Genomic DNA, 17,964 nt, shown 5'->3' on the forward strand with positions numbered 1-17,964 from the left:
GTGCTGGGTTCAAGCTCTACCACTCTACTTGACTCTCAAGGCCTAATAGAGAAGCAAGATCAGAACACCCCAGAATGGGGTGAGGGACTAAGATATGCAATATTCTTCCTGTTGCTTTAAATTTTGATGTCTGTGAGCTTTTCTGTCAATTTGTGTCCTGTTCTGTCTGTTGCTACTACCTAGTGTAACCTTGTGGGTAGATGCCCCCTCTTCTTCTACCCCAGCTCTCTAGTGTGCCCTCCTGTTCAAACATCTGTCTTCAGCACGTTTTCCCTTTATATAGTACGTGTACAGAGTTGCTTCATATTAATATTAATGATAATTAAAACATGACTGTATGAAGATGTGATTTTCTTTTCTAGAAATAAAAAATAAAAATGGGTTCCCACACAAGGTCTCTTTTGCCCAGAAAGAATATCGCCACACACAGCCAGTCTCCTAACTCGGTCTCATTTTATTTTCACTAGCCCAGGTCAATAATAAAAATAATAAATTTCTAATGATAAAGGAAGAACCATGGCAGCAGCAACCAAAAAAAAAAAAAAAGAAAGAAAGAAAAGAAACTGAGATCTTTTGATGAGCTGCCCTCTTCAGCCCCAAGCAATTTACCAACAGAGAGAAAAGGGAGGGTGGTAAGATTGGACAGAGTTCAGGAGGAGAGTTAAGTCCTAGTGCTCCAGAGACAGAGTGGGCAGTCAGGAACCAGCTACAGTGCCGGAAAAAGGAAGTCTGAGATGCAGGACCCCCAAGAAGCTAAGCAGCCTGGTAAGGGGCATGAGTGGACTGGAACTAGAGGGCGAAGGGGCTCTGGAGAGGAAGCTGGGCTTGGTGGGCATGCCCCACAGTTTCTGAGGCACGTTTTGTGCGTTGCTAACCCCACCGAGCAGGGGGCATAAGAGCCCCTTGAAACAGGTTTTGACTCTCAGGTCGGCAACCTCCTAAGGCCATGCCAGACAGACACCCAGACTAGTGTTAGGGTCCCAGCTTCACCCTTTTATTCTCTGCACCTTCACCTGACCCCTTCTGGGTAGGAAGAATGCCCTCCTTCTGTGCTCTCTCACACAGTCCACAGACCTGAGTATCCTGTGGATTCCCCTCGAATCCCCAGCCTGCTCCTCGCATAACCATAACTGGGGGACCCCCTGAGCCAGACTCTGAGCTATGCCTCCAGCTCTGAAACCTCTCTTTCTCTCCCCCCTCTTTCTCTCCCTCCCTCTCTCCCTCCTTCCCTCCCTCCTTCTCCGTATGTCTGCAACTAGAAATCTAGCAAATTTAGATCAAATCCCATTCTCACTTTGCCGCTAGCCGGCAGCTTTCATATACAGTGGGTAGGAAGAAAGATGCCACGTTTTGAGGAAGGCTCATATAAAGTTCCCAGAGTGCAGGCAAGACTGTGAGGCAGTTTCGAATAGCCAGGAGCAGGGTGAGGGAAGGGGTGGCAGTGTGTGGGGCTGAAGAGTGAAATCTGAGGGCTCAGTGAACACCCTCTTCTGAAAACACGACCCTACAGGAAAAGTGAATGGAGTTTCTGGCTCAGAAGGAAGAAGGAATTTAAGGAGTCAGGAAAAACTGACCCTTGGCTTATTCCGGGAGACCTGTGGATCGGAGGGCAAGGTACCTTGTAGGGAGGTGTGTACTCAGTGTCGTAGAGACCCACGCACTAGAGAAAAGGTCAGGAGATGTAGCCTCCTCCCAAAAAAGAAAGTCAAGGTTGGAACTCCCATGTACAGTGCTCACGGAGCGCTGCGCTCTGTGTCTGGGCGTAGACTGCGGCTCTGTCGCAATCATTGTCTGGCTCTCGCCCTCCAACGACAGTCTGCTCCGTGCTTTAAGGCGACCCGTGTCTCTCATTGTTCATCTCGATAAGCAAAGGAAGGGCAGAACTGTCCCCGCGGTTGGGTAGAAAATGATTCCTCGTCTTTCTAAGCTTGTGTCCGCCGGATGAGTCGTGCACGAGATGCGGCCGGTCGTGCAGCCGGCCCTGCTCCCTCGATCTGCAGAGACGGAGCGAGTGTCTTTCACCCCACTATCGAGCGGGCGGGCGGGCGGGCGGGAGACAGCCGGGCAGCCCGGGCGCTGCGGATGCTAATGCAGCCGGAAAGCCGGGGCGATCGATGGCTCGCGATCCTGAGCGAAGCGGGGACCTCAGGCCCCCATCGGCGAACAAAGCCAACCCCCGGGACCTTGGGTTCCGGACTGGCCGGAGCCCCCTCCCACCCACCCGGCGTTACCGGTAAAGTGCGCGTGCCGTCTCGGTCCCGGGCGGGTGCGCGGAGACGCGCCCCGGGGTCCCCGCTTCTGCGCGGCGGTCCCCGGCGGGAGTCGAGGGCTGCGCTGGGCACTGGAGCGAGGTGGGCCTTCGGCTCCAGGTCCGCCACCGCGTCCCCACCGAGCCTTGGGCCGCCGCCCCGTCCCCACCGAGCCTTGGGCCGCCGCCCCGCGCTTCTGCCTCCGCAGCTCGCCGGCCGCTTCCCAGTCGCGCCGCGCCCGGCCCGCGCCCGCCGCGCCGCACAGCCCCGGCCGCGCCGCCGCAGCCCTGCGCCGCCGCTCCCCGGGAGACCCCCGAGACCAGACAAAGGCGCCCGGGCCGCCGGGGACGACGCGGGCGCCGAGGTCGCTCCTCCAGCCGGGCCTGGAGCGCTCGGCGCGGCGGCCGGGGTGCGGCGCGGCCCGGGCACCTCGCTCTGCGGTTCCCGTCCGGTCCCGGCTTCGGTTCGCGCCGGGGCCGCGGGGAAAAGGCCACGGGCACCTCGCCTCCTCGCCTCCTCGCCCCTCCGGCCCACGAGGCCCCGGCGCCCCGTGCCCGCCCCGCGAAGGACGGGATGACCCCTGCTGGCCAGAGCGGTGGGGACCGCCGCGCCAGCGTCCCACCCGGCCGGCCCGCCGCACATCCCCGGGCGCCCCTGCAAATTTGGGGGACACCGGGAGTGGGAGGCGCGGGCCGGCCACGGAATCCAGTCTTCCTCCGAAGCGCCTCCCCTCCCCCGAGAGGCACCAGCGCGCCCACCGCGCCGGGCGGCCCGCCTTCCCGCCCGCCTCTCCCGGCCGGCGGCTCTGGCCCAGGCTCCAAAGCCCGAGCTGCCCCCGTGCGTCTGGCACCGGGCCGGGGGACTCGGAGACCAAGCTCAGATGCCCGCCAGTGAGACCCGCTTTCTCGGCGGTTCCCTTCCGACCCGAGTGGTTTTCTGGGAGCTTGGAGCCGGCCAAGCCTTCATTTCGTCAGTTTCCTCCACCCGGCGCCAAGAACTTCCTTCACCGGCGGGTCTGTCTGTGGATCGGAACTCGCTGGCGATTTCTGCTAGGAAACCTCCCTGTAAAAAAGGCGTAAACCAACCTTCGGAGCGTGGAGAAGATGTTCCATAAAATGCACACTTGGTCATTGGGTCGACATAACCAATCTATTGAAATCACTTACAAGTACAGTATCGCCTCTACATTCGGGACTTGGAAAGTAGGCTTCTCTAGAAAATGGATACAGAGTGACATTTAACTGCGTGTGGGAAAGCGATATACTGAAGAAAAGGTTACATATAGCGTGTACATGCGCCCTACCACACACACAAAATCCATTTACATATATAAATAGCGTGCTTGCATTTTACATATGCAGCTATTAGCTACGTGGGCTTATATGCTCTGCAGGGCATATAAAATCAGCATGTAAAAAATTCATCCAAATATTCATATATCCATACTTAAATGCAAGAAAAATACATCATACTATTCATGTAGTGAAAGAACGTCTTTAGCCAATATGTGAAAAAATTATGCAGTAAAACGTTTACATATATGGTGTATGTGCCAAAAATACATTAAAATATACTCATTGGGTTTGTATTTTATTGGATTCATAATACACAGTCCTTCAGGCAATCTTAAAAACAGTAGCAGGAGGAAGTTCAGGCATTGTTAGTGACAATCTCCATGCACTAAGTCTCTTCCATTCTGGTTGCTGTTATTGTTCTTCTTCTTGTTTATCTATATTTCTGGTTTATTTTATTTTATTTTTGTTTGGGGGCCATTCCCAGTGATGCTCGGAGTTTATTCCTGGATCTTCACTCAGGGATCTCTCCTGGAGGAGCTCTGAGGACCATACGGTGTGCCGAGGGGTTTGAACCCAGGTTGGCTGCGTGCAAGGCAAGCTTCCTACCCCCTGGAATACCACTCTGGCCCTATTTCTGTCTTTCAACATTCGCCTCTGTAAGGATTATTTTTATAAGTGGTCTCCTATCTCTGTCCTTGTTTCATCTCTTGTCTGAAGTCAAGACCTATAGTTAGAGCGTTAAGTTCCTTGAAACAGATTTGACTGTATAACCACGCCATCAAGAGTATGGGATTAGCATAATAAAATTAGTTCCATGTCTCAAGACTATTCTTCTAACCCTAATACAAGTATACCATAGAGTCACTCTGGGCTAGTTTGGGGGAGTGGGGAGCACAGGAGGCTGGTCAGGAGTGTAACTGTCAGGTTCTGGGGGTATGCTGGGTCATGTTTATTTGAAATAATTTTGCTTGTTTGTTTGTTTTAAGGCCACACCCAGTGATGCTCAGGGGTTCCTCCTCTCTCTCCACTTAGGAAATATTCTTAGCGATGTTAGGGGGACCACATCGAACCCAGTTGACTGCATGCAAGGCAAACAGCCTACTCTCTGTACTATCTCTCCAGCTCCTGTTTGAAATTTTTTTAATTTATATTTTTAATGAGAGTATGAAGCAAAGGTCCCTCCCAAATCCCAGAGCAGCCCCCCTCTTGCCAACCAAGCAGGCAGAGATGATTCTAACATTCCCAGGTCTGGTCTCTGCTTCCTACCCTTAGCCTTGCCTGGGTATACACAGTAGTAGGGAAAGGTGACCCCACAACCAAAGGAGTTTTTCTCAACATAACCCGCTTCTCTTTCAGAGAGGTAGTAATAACTTAAAGCATTGGCACTCAGCTGACTTGGTTTTGATCCCCTAAAACTTAGTCCCACTTGAGTCTTTCCTTAGAAGCTTAAAAAAAATATATCCCTCCTACCTGACAAAATGCCTGTGGGAAAATACTTTGCAAGACAATGCACTCACATGCAGCCAAGATATTGTTTATGAGACGATAGGTTCTGTGTAGACGCGGCTGTATTTTACTGTCCAAAGGAACCAATTAATTAGTGCCTTGCCAGTCCCCCCGCCGGCCGCTGCTTGGTTGAGCGTGAGCGTCTGAGATAGATGTGCGTGGCCAGCTCGCTGGTCTTGTTAACAAGCCTCGTCATAAAGATGGAGATGATAAGAAGGGCAAGAAGGCCCTCCAGCCGCGAGGGGGGGCTTCTGGGACCCAGTCCAGCAGTCTGTGGGGGCTCAGCGCGGGTGCTGGAGGCGCCCTGCTGGGTTTTCTGCATAGTCTCCCCTTCTGGGGGATTTGTGCTGTGACTCTCATCGTTTCCTTTCCCCTCCAGTTCTCTGCATTTTCCTTTTTTTATTTTTCATTAAGTCTCAAGTTTAAACACAGAAAGAAAAAAGGAAAAGAAAAAACGTAAAAGACTGTCCTTGCGTGTCTGCCTCGTCCTCCTAGGGCTCAGTTTGTTCCGGGGACCTGCTGTCTCTTCCTTTCCCTGTGTTTCTCTGCCCGGCTCCCTTTCATCTCGGTCTGACGCTCGCTTCCCTCCTCTGGCGTGCTCTCTGGCTTCACGGTTGCTTTTTCTATAAGGCTGGTGCTGGCTCAGGCCCCAAGGAGCTTGTAAAAAAATACAAATACCCCCTGGTTATCTCTAGGCAGAGTGAATACCCCTAGATAAGTCCTATCCAATGGAAGGAAGAAAGAAAAAAAAAAAAAGAACAACCTTGGATGTGTAATTGCTGGTTTGGGTTGCAGCACTTAATTCTGTTTATTCTCACCAATGTGCATACTTAACGGAGAGATATTGATATTAAAGGGCAGGGGGGAATTAATTTTACTTTTATAGTCATCTATTAAGAGCAGAGGATGATCTGAGTCTCCTTTAAAGGGACCAAAAAAAGGGGGGGAGGAGGGAGAAAGAAAAGGAGGGGGAAGGGAGAAATATGACTGAATGAGAACAAAGATCTTTGCCTGAAGAAACAATGTAACACTAGACAGAACTATAAAGTCTGGGAATGTAAGAACGCAGGATTCTCTCTGCTTCCCCCATTTGGATTCCTGTCCCCAGCACTTCCTGCCGAAATCCCAACCCTCACTACACAGCAGTGTTCAAGGAAGAATTCATGCAATTATCCGGATAATTGTAGGGGGAGAGAAGGCATTTCCCTTTTATTGTCTGATCCTCTCTGGTGTCTGTATGGAGGAGGCAGGGGTGCAGGGGATCTAGAAGAAGAGGAAGTGAGAGGGTGTCTCAGAACCATCTTATTCCCTACAAGATGGCTACTCCTGAACCAAGGAGGGAATCAAGGAGGCCCCCGTCTCTGAAACTTACTGGAGGTGGGTCAAGAGATTTTGAAAATTCGGTTTCATGTTCCAGGATGCACTTTACTTTGTCTGCATAGACCTGCCTCATCATCCAGCGTTGTAATTATCACAAGTAAGCGAATAATACATAATTATATGGGTGTCGATAATATCATTTATTTTATAGCTGCACAAGATATGATTAGAGTTAATGTTGGAGGCGCTGCTGGAGCCTGGGAGGCAGCAAGGTAGAGAGGCCACTAATAATTTTTCTCCTTCCTAGTTTTATATGTGTGTGAATCTCCAAGAACCCTAAATCTCTAAATTCCCCACCTTGACATGATTAGGGAAATCTCTGGTCTGAAGGCTCAGAGACAACCAAATGACAACTCAGCACTTGAATTCAGTACAAGATCTTGCCCTCTTGGTCTTAGGGGAATAGTGATTCTCTCTCTTCTCTCTCCTCACGCCCCCCCACCCCTCCCAACTAAGGCTCTGTCTTATGTTCCAGAGTCACAGACACTTAAGCAGGTCTCACCTCTCAGTATGAGGAAGACAGGGGCTTCCCAAAACCAAGTTCACTGTCATCTCCAAGTGGGCACTGAGCCTAGGGTGAAACTCCCTTTGACCCCAGATTGCTCTTTTCTCCTGACTCCTCCTCCCCCAAGGACACCTGGATGGGGGCTGAAGCCAGGTGTGGATTTTGGAGACCAACTGGGCTAAGAATAAGGAGAGAATGAGATTTCCCTTCTTTCCAGAATTGAACAGCTCTGCGAAGGTTCTGTGGGAAGACAGATTGCCACAGAGAGGCAGGCAGGCAGTACACTGTGGAAAGGATTGAAAGAAGCTGGGGAGGCAGGAAGAGGAACAGGGGGTGGAAAAAAAGAGGAAATAAGAAAAGGGTAGAACAATTTAAGGAAAATGGTGAGGAAGAGGAGGGCAAGTTTGAAAAAAAAAGAAGAAGAAGAAGCAGCGAGAGTTCTGGAAGGGGACGAGGAGGGAGGGCGGGAGGGAGGCAGAGAGAGGGTCTGCCTGGCCCTGGCTGCCTGGCTGCCTGCAGCAGTCTGGGTGGGCGGGGGGCCCGCCATGACAAAGTGAAGGTCAAGTTAGCATCGTACCTTATAAGGAAGGCGCCGGTCCTCCATTTCAGCCTTTCTTTCTGCCGGGATGTGGCTGTGGCATTTCTGGTCTTGTAAACACCGGACTCTTTGGGGCCTTTAAAAAAATAAAAAGACTCCCTCCTCCCTTTATTGGGGGTGAGCTTGGCCAGCGGGGGGAGCAGCAGGCAGAGAAGTCAACTAATGAAGACTCCGGGAAAGTTTTCTCTCCTTTTCTGTCTCTCTCTGGCTCTGCTCCCGCCAGTTGGGGCCCTTTCCTCCTCCTCCTCCCTCCCTTTCTCCCTCCTCTCCCCACCCCGGCGCCTCTTTTTCTCGGTATCTCTCCCTCTTCCCTATCTCTTCCTACCTCCTGTGATTCCAGGCTCCTTCTCCCCTACGGCAGGCTTCTAAGTGTGGTTCATTCCGCCACCGCGTCGCACAGCAAGACGTAGAATCGGAGCAAAAACTAACCAATCTTCACAAAGAAAAGTTTCCCTCACAGCTTAAATGCCTTGTAAGATTTTTCTTCCCAACGCAAGGCGGTTCGCTCGGGTAAGGAGAGGTGAGGTAGACTGGGTGGGGAGGGCTTGGTTTTATTTCTTTCTCAGGCAGGGAGGTGAGAAGAAGGGAGGGGACAGGAGAGAGAGAGAGAGAGAGAGAGAGAGAGAGAGAGAGAGATTCTAGTCAGGCCACTGGCGGTAGCAGGTAGGACCGGGAACTGAGGAAGGCCATGCAAGGAGCTGGTAATCCTGGAATGAAGAATGGGCTTGTCTAGGCCTCGCTCTGTGCTCTGTGAACTTCAGATAGATCCAAGATGTGTTGTTGGTTGCAGAGCTGGGGGAAAGGCCGGGGATGAGGAGAGGCTGGGAGAAAGTCAGGCAGGCGGGGGTCCACCGCTGCCCGCCAGAGAGTCCCGGAGCTATGGCGCCGGCTGCAGGCTGCTGTTAGCAAACCAGCTCCTGGAGGGACCCCGGGAGAAAGGAACCTGGGTCTGAAGTGGAATGGTTCCCTTATCTGAGAGGGAAAGAGGAGAGAATGGGGTGTCTGATTCAAGAGAGGTTCACTTCCTCTTTTGTACACCTCACCGTTTGTTTTGGCCTCCTCCGTGCCCTGCAAGGGGGTCTTTTGAGACCCTCCTATTGCTTTGAAAAGAGAGGTTCTAAAGGACAAGAGAAAGGGGGTAATTCCAAAGCAGTAGTGGGTTTCAGGTTCAAGCTGCCACCGCTGTCCTCGCCTCCACCTTCCTTAGCGGGGAGTGTGGCTCTTCCTCTTCCACGTACCCACCTGGCTGAGAATGCTGACAGGCTCTTAGGGACTTGAAGAAGGACCTGGGGTCTGAGCCGGAGCGGCGGGAAACAGGAGGGGCTGACGGTAGCCTCCAGCCTTGCCTGGGCCCTTCCACTCCATAAACTGATAAGGACAAACAAAGGGGAGGTTTGCTGATCTCAACCCTGGTTAAAAAGGCACCTGGCTTTCCAAACAGTTCCGTGACCCTGAGACCTAAGGTGATGAGAGTCTCCCCCACAGACACTTAATCTGAGCAACGATCCCACTGGCGAGCTCCAGGGCAAAAAAACGGTGGTGGCCTGGGTGGGAACTTATGCTCCAAAAAGGGGTCAGGGGCCCCTCCTTGGGGTTATCTAAGTTCTTTGAAAAATATATTAAGGAGTCCAAATTAACTGGGGGACCTTCTCTGATGTCCCCAAGCCCCATCGCTGGAAAGGGGAGCCCAAGGAAGCGAGAGGGAGTTTACGAGCTGGGACATTTCCTTCTAGTGTGGGAAAGGCAGATAACCAGACCTCATCCTGCAAAAATGTGTTTTTCGTGTCTGTGACGAAAATTGGAAGCCGCCTGGGAGATTTAGAGACTTGCAAGGATGCAGCAGAGCCAGCCTCTCTTGGGGAAGGAGAAGTTGAGGGGTGATTTAGGATGTGGGGGGATTTGAGAAGCAAGATTGCAAAGGTGCCTCTCAAGCCCACTTCCCCCAGAGAAGCCAGACACCCACACAGTGAGCCCCAATATTGAAAAACACTACATGATCCACTTCAAGGGGACCCTAAGCAGGCCAAGCTATTGCGGGTGTTGAAACAACCCGCAATAGCCCAGACAGTTCAAATGTCCTCAGAAACAAAGCTCACAGTGCCGACTTCTTCCCCAACACGACTGTATATATTTTATGCGCCAGGATCTTCTCAGAAAGATCTTCCCCCGTGTCAGCCTCGACCAGGTAAGAAGGAATGTTTGGGGCTACCTTCCCAGCTCCAAGGACACACACACACACACACACACACACACACACACAACACGCCTGTGTGCTCTCCTAACCCTACTCACCAGAACCCAGAGTGGAGAGCAGGCGGCACTGACTGCAGACAAACCCCACAGAGGCAGGCCCGTGTCTCCTGAGCCTCGGTAATGCACAAGATCCATACCCGGAGATAAAAGTCTAGACAATAGACGGCTGTTTATGACAAGAAGGCTCTCCAAGTTTGGGGCCAGGCGATAAATCTCTGGGAATCTTCCTGTAACTCAACTTCTGGCTCGAGTGATTGGAGAACCACAGAGACCGCAGAGAGGAAAGCAGTGAAATGGGGAGGATTTATAAATCGTGCACTGAAGGCGATTTCCCCACTGGGGCAAGGAGCACAGGCAGTCACCTTGCACCCTGTGGAAGTTTTGGGACCAAGGTTCAAGACACCAGGCGGGCTGGCAGGCGAGATTTCCCAGAAATCAGGCAAACACTTGCAGGCAGATGACAGGCCTGGAGGCTGAGAAAGACCCACAAACCATCCTTGCTGCAGAGAGGCAAGGGACCTCTTGTTGATGATAAAAATCTTCTTTTCTTCTTTCCTTGTATCACCTAAATTTTTTTTAACCCCACCATGCCCAAGTATTTCCTTTCCCCTTTAACCTTCCCTTCCCCCATCTGTCTGTCTCTATCTCTGTTGGTCTCTCCCTCCTTCTTTCTCTCTCTCTCTCCCTCCCTCTCTCCCTTCCTCTCCCTCTCTCCCCACCCCCTTCCTTTATGCATTTTCAACCTAGGCGTCTGATTACAAGAGCCACGAAGTTGATCTCATAAAAATGCCTCGAGCTCACTTTGATCTGCAAAGACTGGGTCCGAGCCTAAGTAGGCGCTAAGGCCGGGAATGGCGGCTAGGGCCAGCCCGGACTCTGCTGCCCTGGAGGCCAGAGATGGGGACCTAACAGGACAATCCTGTGCGGAAAAGGCATTTCTGTGTATGCCGCTATAATTACCGTTTGGAAACCAAATTCCAATGGTAGCGGCTCCATTTCCAGATTACTTTTAAAAGATTTCCTTCATTTTAGAGCGTTTGGTGAAGGGGCCAGTGAAACTGGCTCGTAAAACGGGACTTTTATGTGGAGAAACGGGGTCTCCTGGAACACTTCCTCCTGGAGGAAAGTGGGTGGGGCCGCTCTGGGAGACAAACTGTCCTTCTCCCTCCCCCATCCAGACTTGGCGCTAGGGATCTCCGAGCAGTGACCCCGATTTAAGTGGCCTGACGTGGGGTGCTTTGGGGTGATTGCCTGGGCTGACGAGTGGTAGAGGAAGAATGGACCAGCCACCCACTTCTTGCTCCCTGACAAAGGGTGGCTAGTTTCTCCTGGACAGGAGAATGTGCCTGAAAATCCTCAGACACATTCAAGAGATTATTAAAAGCAGCAAAACAGCTCTAAGGGCAAAAAAATACGCCGGCAAGGTGCTATGAGGGTGCCTGAGGACTGGTTCTTGCTCACTCTGAAAGCCATCGGGGTGCCCCCAGCTAGTTGCTTATCTTTTTATTGACTCCACACCTCCTCAACTTACAGCCCACACCCCACTCCCACCCCGAACGAACTCGAAGGGCCCTCTTTCTCCTCCAGCCCTCTCTTTGCAGTTGGTACTGGGGTGATCTCCCCATCTCAATCTACTCTAGAGACCCAAGCAGCAGCCGCAAGAGAAAGTGGACACTTGGCAAGGTCCTGCGGGTGCTGCCCTGTTGGGACTGGGGAGACACTGGCCCCTTCTGAAGTGGGAGGACAGGGCAGGCTACTGGGCGGGGGGATCTGGGGGGGATTCCTTTAGAGGGCTGAGCTAGCTGCCCAGACCTCTGCTGCCTGTTTGCTCTGAGTCGAGCAGAGATGGTGCTGTCAGGCCTCTGAGAGTTAGGGGGCCCCACGGGGGGGGGGGTGTCTCAGGTGAAAACTAGGACTCCAAACCCACGGAGGGCGCACTGACACTCATGAAATGAGGGGCAAAGCGGTCTCCAGTTCAGGAAAAACGAGATTTGCCAGAACTCTTGGGAACGGATATGAGGCTTTGGGGCTATGGGGTGGGGGGTGTCCCATGTGGGTGCCTGTGCCCAAGTGGCCAGCATCAATAGCTCACTGACCTCACAAGCCTCTCCCCTCCCCCACCTTTTCTCTGCGAACAACCTCCAGTGCTTGGGGAGGGGGGCAGTGCTTTTGTTTTAAATTGTCAAAAAAAACTTAAAAGCCACGTCAAAACCAAGGGGAAATAATTAAGAGGCATGCCTTACTTTTTAGAGGGAAAAATATAAATTCTCAGAGACCTCTGTCGCGGGACCCCGGAGTTTCCTGGGCCAACAACTCCTTTGGAGAGTCCTTCTTGCCTTTCTTTTCCCTTTCAAGGAAATAGGGCCTCTCCAGCAGCTTCTTGCTGCCGCTGGCTCCGCTTTCTTTTATGGTGGCCCTGGCATAAACTTTGGTGGTCAAATTCAAGTGCTTAGGCCTACAGCTGTCTGCTCACAGGAAGAACACCCCCTCCCCATGCTCTGCTCTGGTGGTGCAGAATTCTTCTAGGGGCTTGGGCCCCACAGAGCCCCTGAGGCCCAGCTGAGGAAGAAGGCAGGGCCTCCTCTGAGGGGGCCCAGTGGGGTAAGGGAGTCTGAAAGTTGAATTGGAGATACTGAGTCCTCCTCCCCACCTCTGCAAGTACTGGGGGTGCCTCTTACCTCCCTCTTGCCAGTTTCTATCACTGTTTGGGGAGCATTTGCCTCCAATAAAGTAGAGTTTAATGAGGTCAGCACGAACCCCATAAAAGCCATAGTCCATAGTTCTCCGTCATTATAATTAAAAATGTTGGCCCCAGCTCACCATATAAAAAGAGTAGAGGAAGACGAAAAAGCAACAGATCTTGCTTCTTGCAGCCCGTTCGGGAGGAGAAAACCCCACTCCCTAGCAAAGCCCAGTCTGATTCCTCCCTCAGTTAAAATCTGTCTGGATTGCTGGAGAGCTCAGTCCAGCTCTCAGTGGGAAGAGGGGAGTGGGGAGCTTATCCCTGGGTTTCCAGAATCACCCCAAGAATGGGGCCACTGGGACCCAGGATGTTGACAGACCCCACTCCAGGCTTTTCTGTAAGGGCAGAGAAAATTTGAGGAGACAGGCAAGTTAAAAAGGGGTGGATTGGGGAGTTGCATTTGGAGGAAAGAAATGATTTTTTCCCCCATTTTTAAAAAAATTTTGTTTTGTTTTGTTTTGTTTTGGGGCTTCTTCCTGCCCGCACTCCATCCTGTCCTGCAAACCCAAATATTTTTCAATTGAGAACAAATTTTAACAAGGAGCTAGAGGTGTAAAGAGGGGTCCTTTCTGGTCTTTTCCGGAGATCACAGGGGGTTCTCTCCTCACTGTGCTCCCGCGTGGGCCAAGGCTGTTTCCCCCTCATGGATGCTGCTCTGGCCCCTTGGACCCAGCCAGAACTTTTCAATAAAGCAATTTTCAGCTGCCTAGACATGTCGTGAAGCACCAGGGCAATGGGCGACAAGGGAGGGCAGAACCTCTGAGCCCCCTCCTTGGGCTTCAGCCATCCAAGAGGAGGAAGGCAGCGGCCTGCCTGCGGGGCAGGAATCAGGAAGGAAGCACCAAGGCCTGGCTGCTTCTCCCCACAGGGTGGGCGGGGGTGGGGGCTTCTGCTGGCAATGGCCCCTGGGCCAGCTCTGCACCCCAGGGTCCTCAGTGCTCTGCCCCAATCTACACCTGGCCCCACTGCCCACCTCTCAGCCCTCATATCAGTCAAGGAGTCTCAAAGAAAGTCCTCCCTGCCAGCTCCACCCTGCACATTTCATCCTTCCCAGACCCCCGACACCGGGCTCCTTTTCAGCCCACCAGCTGAGGAGGCTAAGCCCCCAAAGCAAAGGGCCCCAACAGAGAAGACTCATTCGCATGGCTCTCTCTGATCCCAACCCTTTTTCTTCGGAGTTTGAGATTTAAAAATCCACAGTGGCGGTAGCTTTCTGCGCATTGATTGACAATAAAGGCAGGCATGAAATATTCACCCAGGGCCACTCTCTCTTACTAAATATTTAACACAACATTAGAGAAGGTTTTCCCAGACTTCGCCAGGCACCGGCTGGGCGGCTGGCGCTCTGCTTACCACTCATTTATGACTAATCTGAGTCCCTAGCCCCCGGCAGCACAGTGAGCCAGACCGAGTTGGGACGCTGGCTCGCTGCTGGGCTGCCTCACCTTTGGGAAACTTCAGATACTCTTCCAGGGAGCTTCTCCAAGGGGGAGAGAGAGCGCCGTGACACCCACCCGCGCAGGCCAGGAAGAGTCGCCTTCTTCAAACTCTTGAAACAAACGCTGGGCGTTGGTGGGGTGAGGCTCCCTGAGAACTGGGGGGCACGGATTCCCGTCTCTGGCAGAACCAGGTAGTGGGGACGAGGAGGACCTCATTTCCTCCCCAGCCCAGGCCGCTTGCGGGGAGGAGGAGAGACACCCCCAATCCCTACAGGAGAGCCCTCCTCCCTCCCCCAATTCGGGGGTGGGGGGAGAGGAGCAGCTAGAAAAAGACGACAACCACCCCCTCCCATCCAGCGCCCCCGCCCACCCCACCGCCCACCCCACCCCAGCCCTCTCTCTCTGCTCTCGACTCGCCCGCCCGGAGGAATGGAGAGGAGGGGAGTGACGAGAGAAAAACGAATACAAATCTGCAATTGATTTTCATAATGTTTCTGCGGTGTTTGCAAACCAATCGCCTGAACGTCCCCATCTTACCTAAGAGAGAACCCCTCCTACGTCCGCGCGAAGTGCTCGGAACTGATATATGACAATATCTACTTTGGATCACGTGCTCGGGGAGAGAGACTAAGACGGATAACGCGTCATCTCGCCTTCCCAAATTTTCCCCCCTCGCTCGCCCGGGTCCAAACCCTCCGTCTGGAGCCGGCGCGCGGAGAGAACGATGTTCAACTCGGTCAACCTGGGCAACTTCTGCTCGCCGTCGCGCAAGGAGCGGGGCGCGGACTTCGGCGAGCGGGGGGCCTGCGCCTCCAACCTCTACCTGCCCAGCTGCACTTACTACGTGCCCGAGTTCTCCACCGTCTCCTCCTTCCTGCCCCAGGCCCCCTCGCGCCAGATCTCCTACCCCTACTCGGCCCAGGTGCCCCCGGTGCGCGAGGTCTCCTACGGCCTGGAGCCCTCCGGCAAGTGGCACCCCCGCAACGGCTACTCGTCCTGCTATGCGGCGGCCGACGAGCTCGTGCACCGCGACTGCCTGCCTGCGTCCAGCGTCACCGAGATCCTCATGAAGAACGAGGGCGCCTACGGCGGCCACCACCACCCGGGCGCCCCGCACGCCGCCCCCGCCGGCTTCTACCCGTCGGTCGGCAAGAACAGCGTGCTGCCCCAGGCCTTCGACCGCTTCTTCGACAACGCCTACTGCGGCGGCGGCGGCGGCGGCGGCGGCGGCGGCGACGCGCCCGCCGAGCCCCCCTGCCCCGGCAAGGGCGAGGCCAAGGGGGAGCCCGAGGCGCCCCCCGAGGCGGGGCCCGAGGCCGAGGCGGACGACGAGAGCCCGGACCCCAGCGCGTCCGCGTCGGCGCCCCCGGCGGCCAAGGAGCCGGCCAAGGGAGCCGCCCCCAGTAGGTAGCCGCGGCGGGCAGCGGGCGGGCAGCGGGCGGGCGGGCCGCGCGGCGGGAGCGGGGGCGCCGCGCGCGCGCGCGGGCCGGCCGGCGGGCCGGGGCGGCGCGCGGAGCGGGCGGGCGGGCCGGCCGGCCGGCGCGCGCGGCCCGGGGTCAGTCCGATTTTTATGTGGAGTTTTATAAGCGTTCAAAGGATTTTATTATAACCTACAAAGCCCTCTCTCCCCGCGACTCGGCTTTTTACGACGGGGACGGGCGGGGAGGGGAGAGGGCGCTGGGAAACGCAGGGGGACCCCCTCCCCGGTGTCTCCCTCGGTCTGTGAGATTTTTAAAAGCGCCACCGTCGCGGGCGATGCTAACTTTGATCGTGAACTTAGAGGAGCATTGCGAGGAGGGCTGGGGAGCCGGGCTGCTGGGGGCGGGAGGGAGGGGGGAGGGGAGGGCGGGGAGGGCGAGGGCGAGCGGGGAGAGCTCCGCCGGGGGGAGGGGGCGAGGCGACGGAGCAGAACTTGAGACCGCGGGGGCCCGCCGGGGCTGCTCGCGCCGCTTCTCCGAGAAACTATTTTTGCAATGTTCCAACTCTGTGTTCGCGGGTCCTGGGCAGAAACCCGAGCCCCCCCCCCCCGCCAGCCCCCGCCCCTCCCCCGGGGTCTGCGGCGACGGGGGGTCGGGCGAGCCGGCGCCGGGCCGCCCCTCGGCTCCAGGCCTTGCTCCCGGCGCTCCTCCACGGTCCGCGGCCTCCGCGGGGCCCGGCCCGGCCCGGGAAGGCGGCCTGGAAGGCGCGGCCCGTGGGGCGCCCCGGGGCGCGGGCCCCCACCCCCACCCCCGGGCGGCTCTCGGTGTCCGTCTTTGGCGTCTGCTCGCTCCTGCCTCCCCGCCGCCCCGCTGCTCTGCCCCAACTCCTCACTTCGCGCCGGTTCTCCGCGGCGCCCCCAGCCCACCCCCCGCCGGCCCCGGGGGAGGGGGCGCCTCGGAGCCACCAGGGGGGCCGCGCAGGCTGGGCCGGGGAGCCGCGACTCGGCAGGCAGGGGGCCCCCGCCGGCCTCCCCGCGCGCCCCCAGGCCCTCGCCGCGACCCTCGCCCGGGGGAGGGGCGCGAGCGCCCGGGTGGCCCGCGCTGGGGGCCGCCGGAGCCGGCAGGGGGTGCGGCCCGGCGGAGGGGCTGGGAGAGGGGCCGCCGAGCGCTCCGCGGGCTGGGGTCGCCGGGTCTCACGTGTCTCTCTCCCCCTCTCCTCGCACTTGCCTCCTCCCCTCCCCTCCAGACGCCCCCCGCACCCGCAAGAAGCGCTGTCCTTATTCGAAATTCCAGATCCGGGAACTGGAGCGCGAGTTTTTCTTCAACGTGTATATCAACAAAGAGAAACGGCTGCAGCTGTCCCGGATGCTGAACCTGACGGACCGACAAGTGAAAATTTGGTTTCAGAACAGGAGGATGAAAGAGAAAAAACTGAGCAGAGACCGGCTACAGTATTTTTCGGGGAATCCTCTGCTGTAACCGCAGGCCCAGGCGCCCTTCTGCGGAGGAGGGGAGGGGGCAGGGGGAAATTATTTTATTTTATTTTATTTTTATTTTTACGTTGGACCTCGCCTTCCTGCCGCGGGTGGAACCCGGACCGGCGGCCAGGGCTGGCCCCCGCGGGCCGCGCGTCTCGGAGCCTCGCTCACCTGTGGCCTTGACCCCCTCCAGGGCCCGGGGCCTGGAGACGGCCGAAAGGGAAGTGTCTGCCCCGCGGCCAGTGGGCACCGTGGGCTCCGAGGCCGAGACTCTGTTGCAAAAGGGGAGCACACCTCGCGGCCCGCGTCTCGCCGCTCGGCTGGGGAGGGCGGGGGCGGCGCGAGCCTCGTGAGCCTGAGCCGAACAATCCGAAACCTTCCACCAGACTTCCCGGCCCCAGTGTCCACTCTGCTCGGACTCCGAGTCCGCGAGCGGGGCGCCGCTGGGCCCCCCGCCCCTCCCCACCTCGCCCCCTTGCTAGGTGGGCGGCTAAATGTGATCCTGCCTTGCTGTGAAGTTTCCGTACCTTCGACCTGGTGTTAGGTGTGCAAAGCCCGCGTCCTACCTCCGGCTGCGCCCAGGCCCCGCCCGAGCCTAGTTCCTCCCGCGATCGCGTAGAACCCTCCTTTGACATTTCTTGACCGGTGCGTCCAGGTTTCCTAGCCTTTTCCCAAGCCGCGAAGCCCACCCTACGGATTTAGAGCTACAGTGGCCTCTGCAGTCGTTACCTCCTTTTTCATTTTTAATGGGAAAACAAAAGAGATTGGGGTGGCGGAAAGTAGGGAGCAGGGGTTGGGCGCCTCCCCCACGCTGGGGTCTGGGTTTTTTTGTAAATAAATTTCACAAGCCTTGCTTTCTCCCCGGAGGGAGCGAGGCAAGGACTGGCCCGGAGTGAGATAGGAATCACCCACATCTCTCCAGGTGCCGGAGTGTGTTCCCATGTGCAATCCCCACCGGCCCCGCCCAGAGGGATTGCTGTGATTGTGTGTGTGTGTGTGTGTGTGTGTGTGTGTGTCAAATAAAGATATTTCATTCTGTTCAATATTATGATTTTTATTTGACCCTTTTATTAGCTCCTCTCCTCTTAAAACCCTCGGTG

General features: G+C 55.7%; 1 protein-coding gene across 1 annotated transcript; it reads left to right on the forward strand.

Moving 5' to 3' along the window:
• The first annotated feature begins 14,692 nt into the window (after positions 1-14,692).
• HOXC11 (homeobox C11) lies at positions 14,693-16,865 on the forward strand. The gene is made up of 2 exons (XM_056120093.1): positions 14,693-15,371; positions 16,633-16,865. Exons 1-2 carry the CDS (start codon positions 14,693-14,695, stop codon positions 16,863-16,865), a joined length of 912 nt encoding a protein of 303 aa, XP_055976068.1.
• The last annotated feature ends 1,099 nt before the right edge of the window (positions 16,866-17,964 follow it).

The sequence above is a fragment of the Sorex fumeus genome, unplaced genomic scaffold, assembly GCF_029834395.1.
Source record: "Sorex fumeus unplaced genomic scaffold, SorFum_2.1 ptg000042l, whole genome shotgun sequence".
NCBI classification, from domain to species: Eukaryota; Metazoa; Chordata; class Mammalia; order Eulipotyphla; family Soricidae; genus Sorex; species Sorex fumeus.

Excerpts from the sequence above, each read along its gene's own strand:
- HOXC11 (XM_056120093.1), top strand. The coding sequence starts at position 14,693 with ATGTTCAACTCGGTCAACCTGGGCAACTTCTGCTCGCCGTCGCGCAAG. Across the intron at positions 15,372-16,632 it reads GGCCAAGGGAGCCGCCCCCA|ACGCCCCCCGCACCCGCAAG; the intron begins GTAGGTAGCCGC and ends CCTCCCCTCCAG.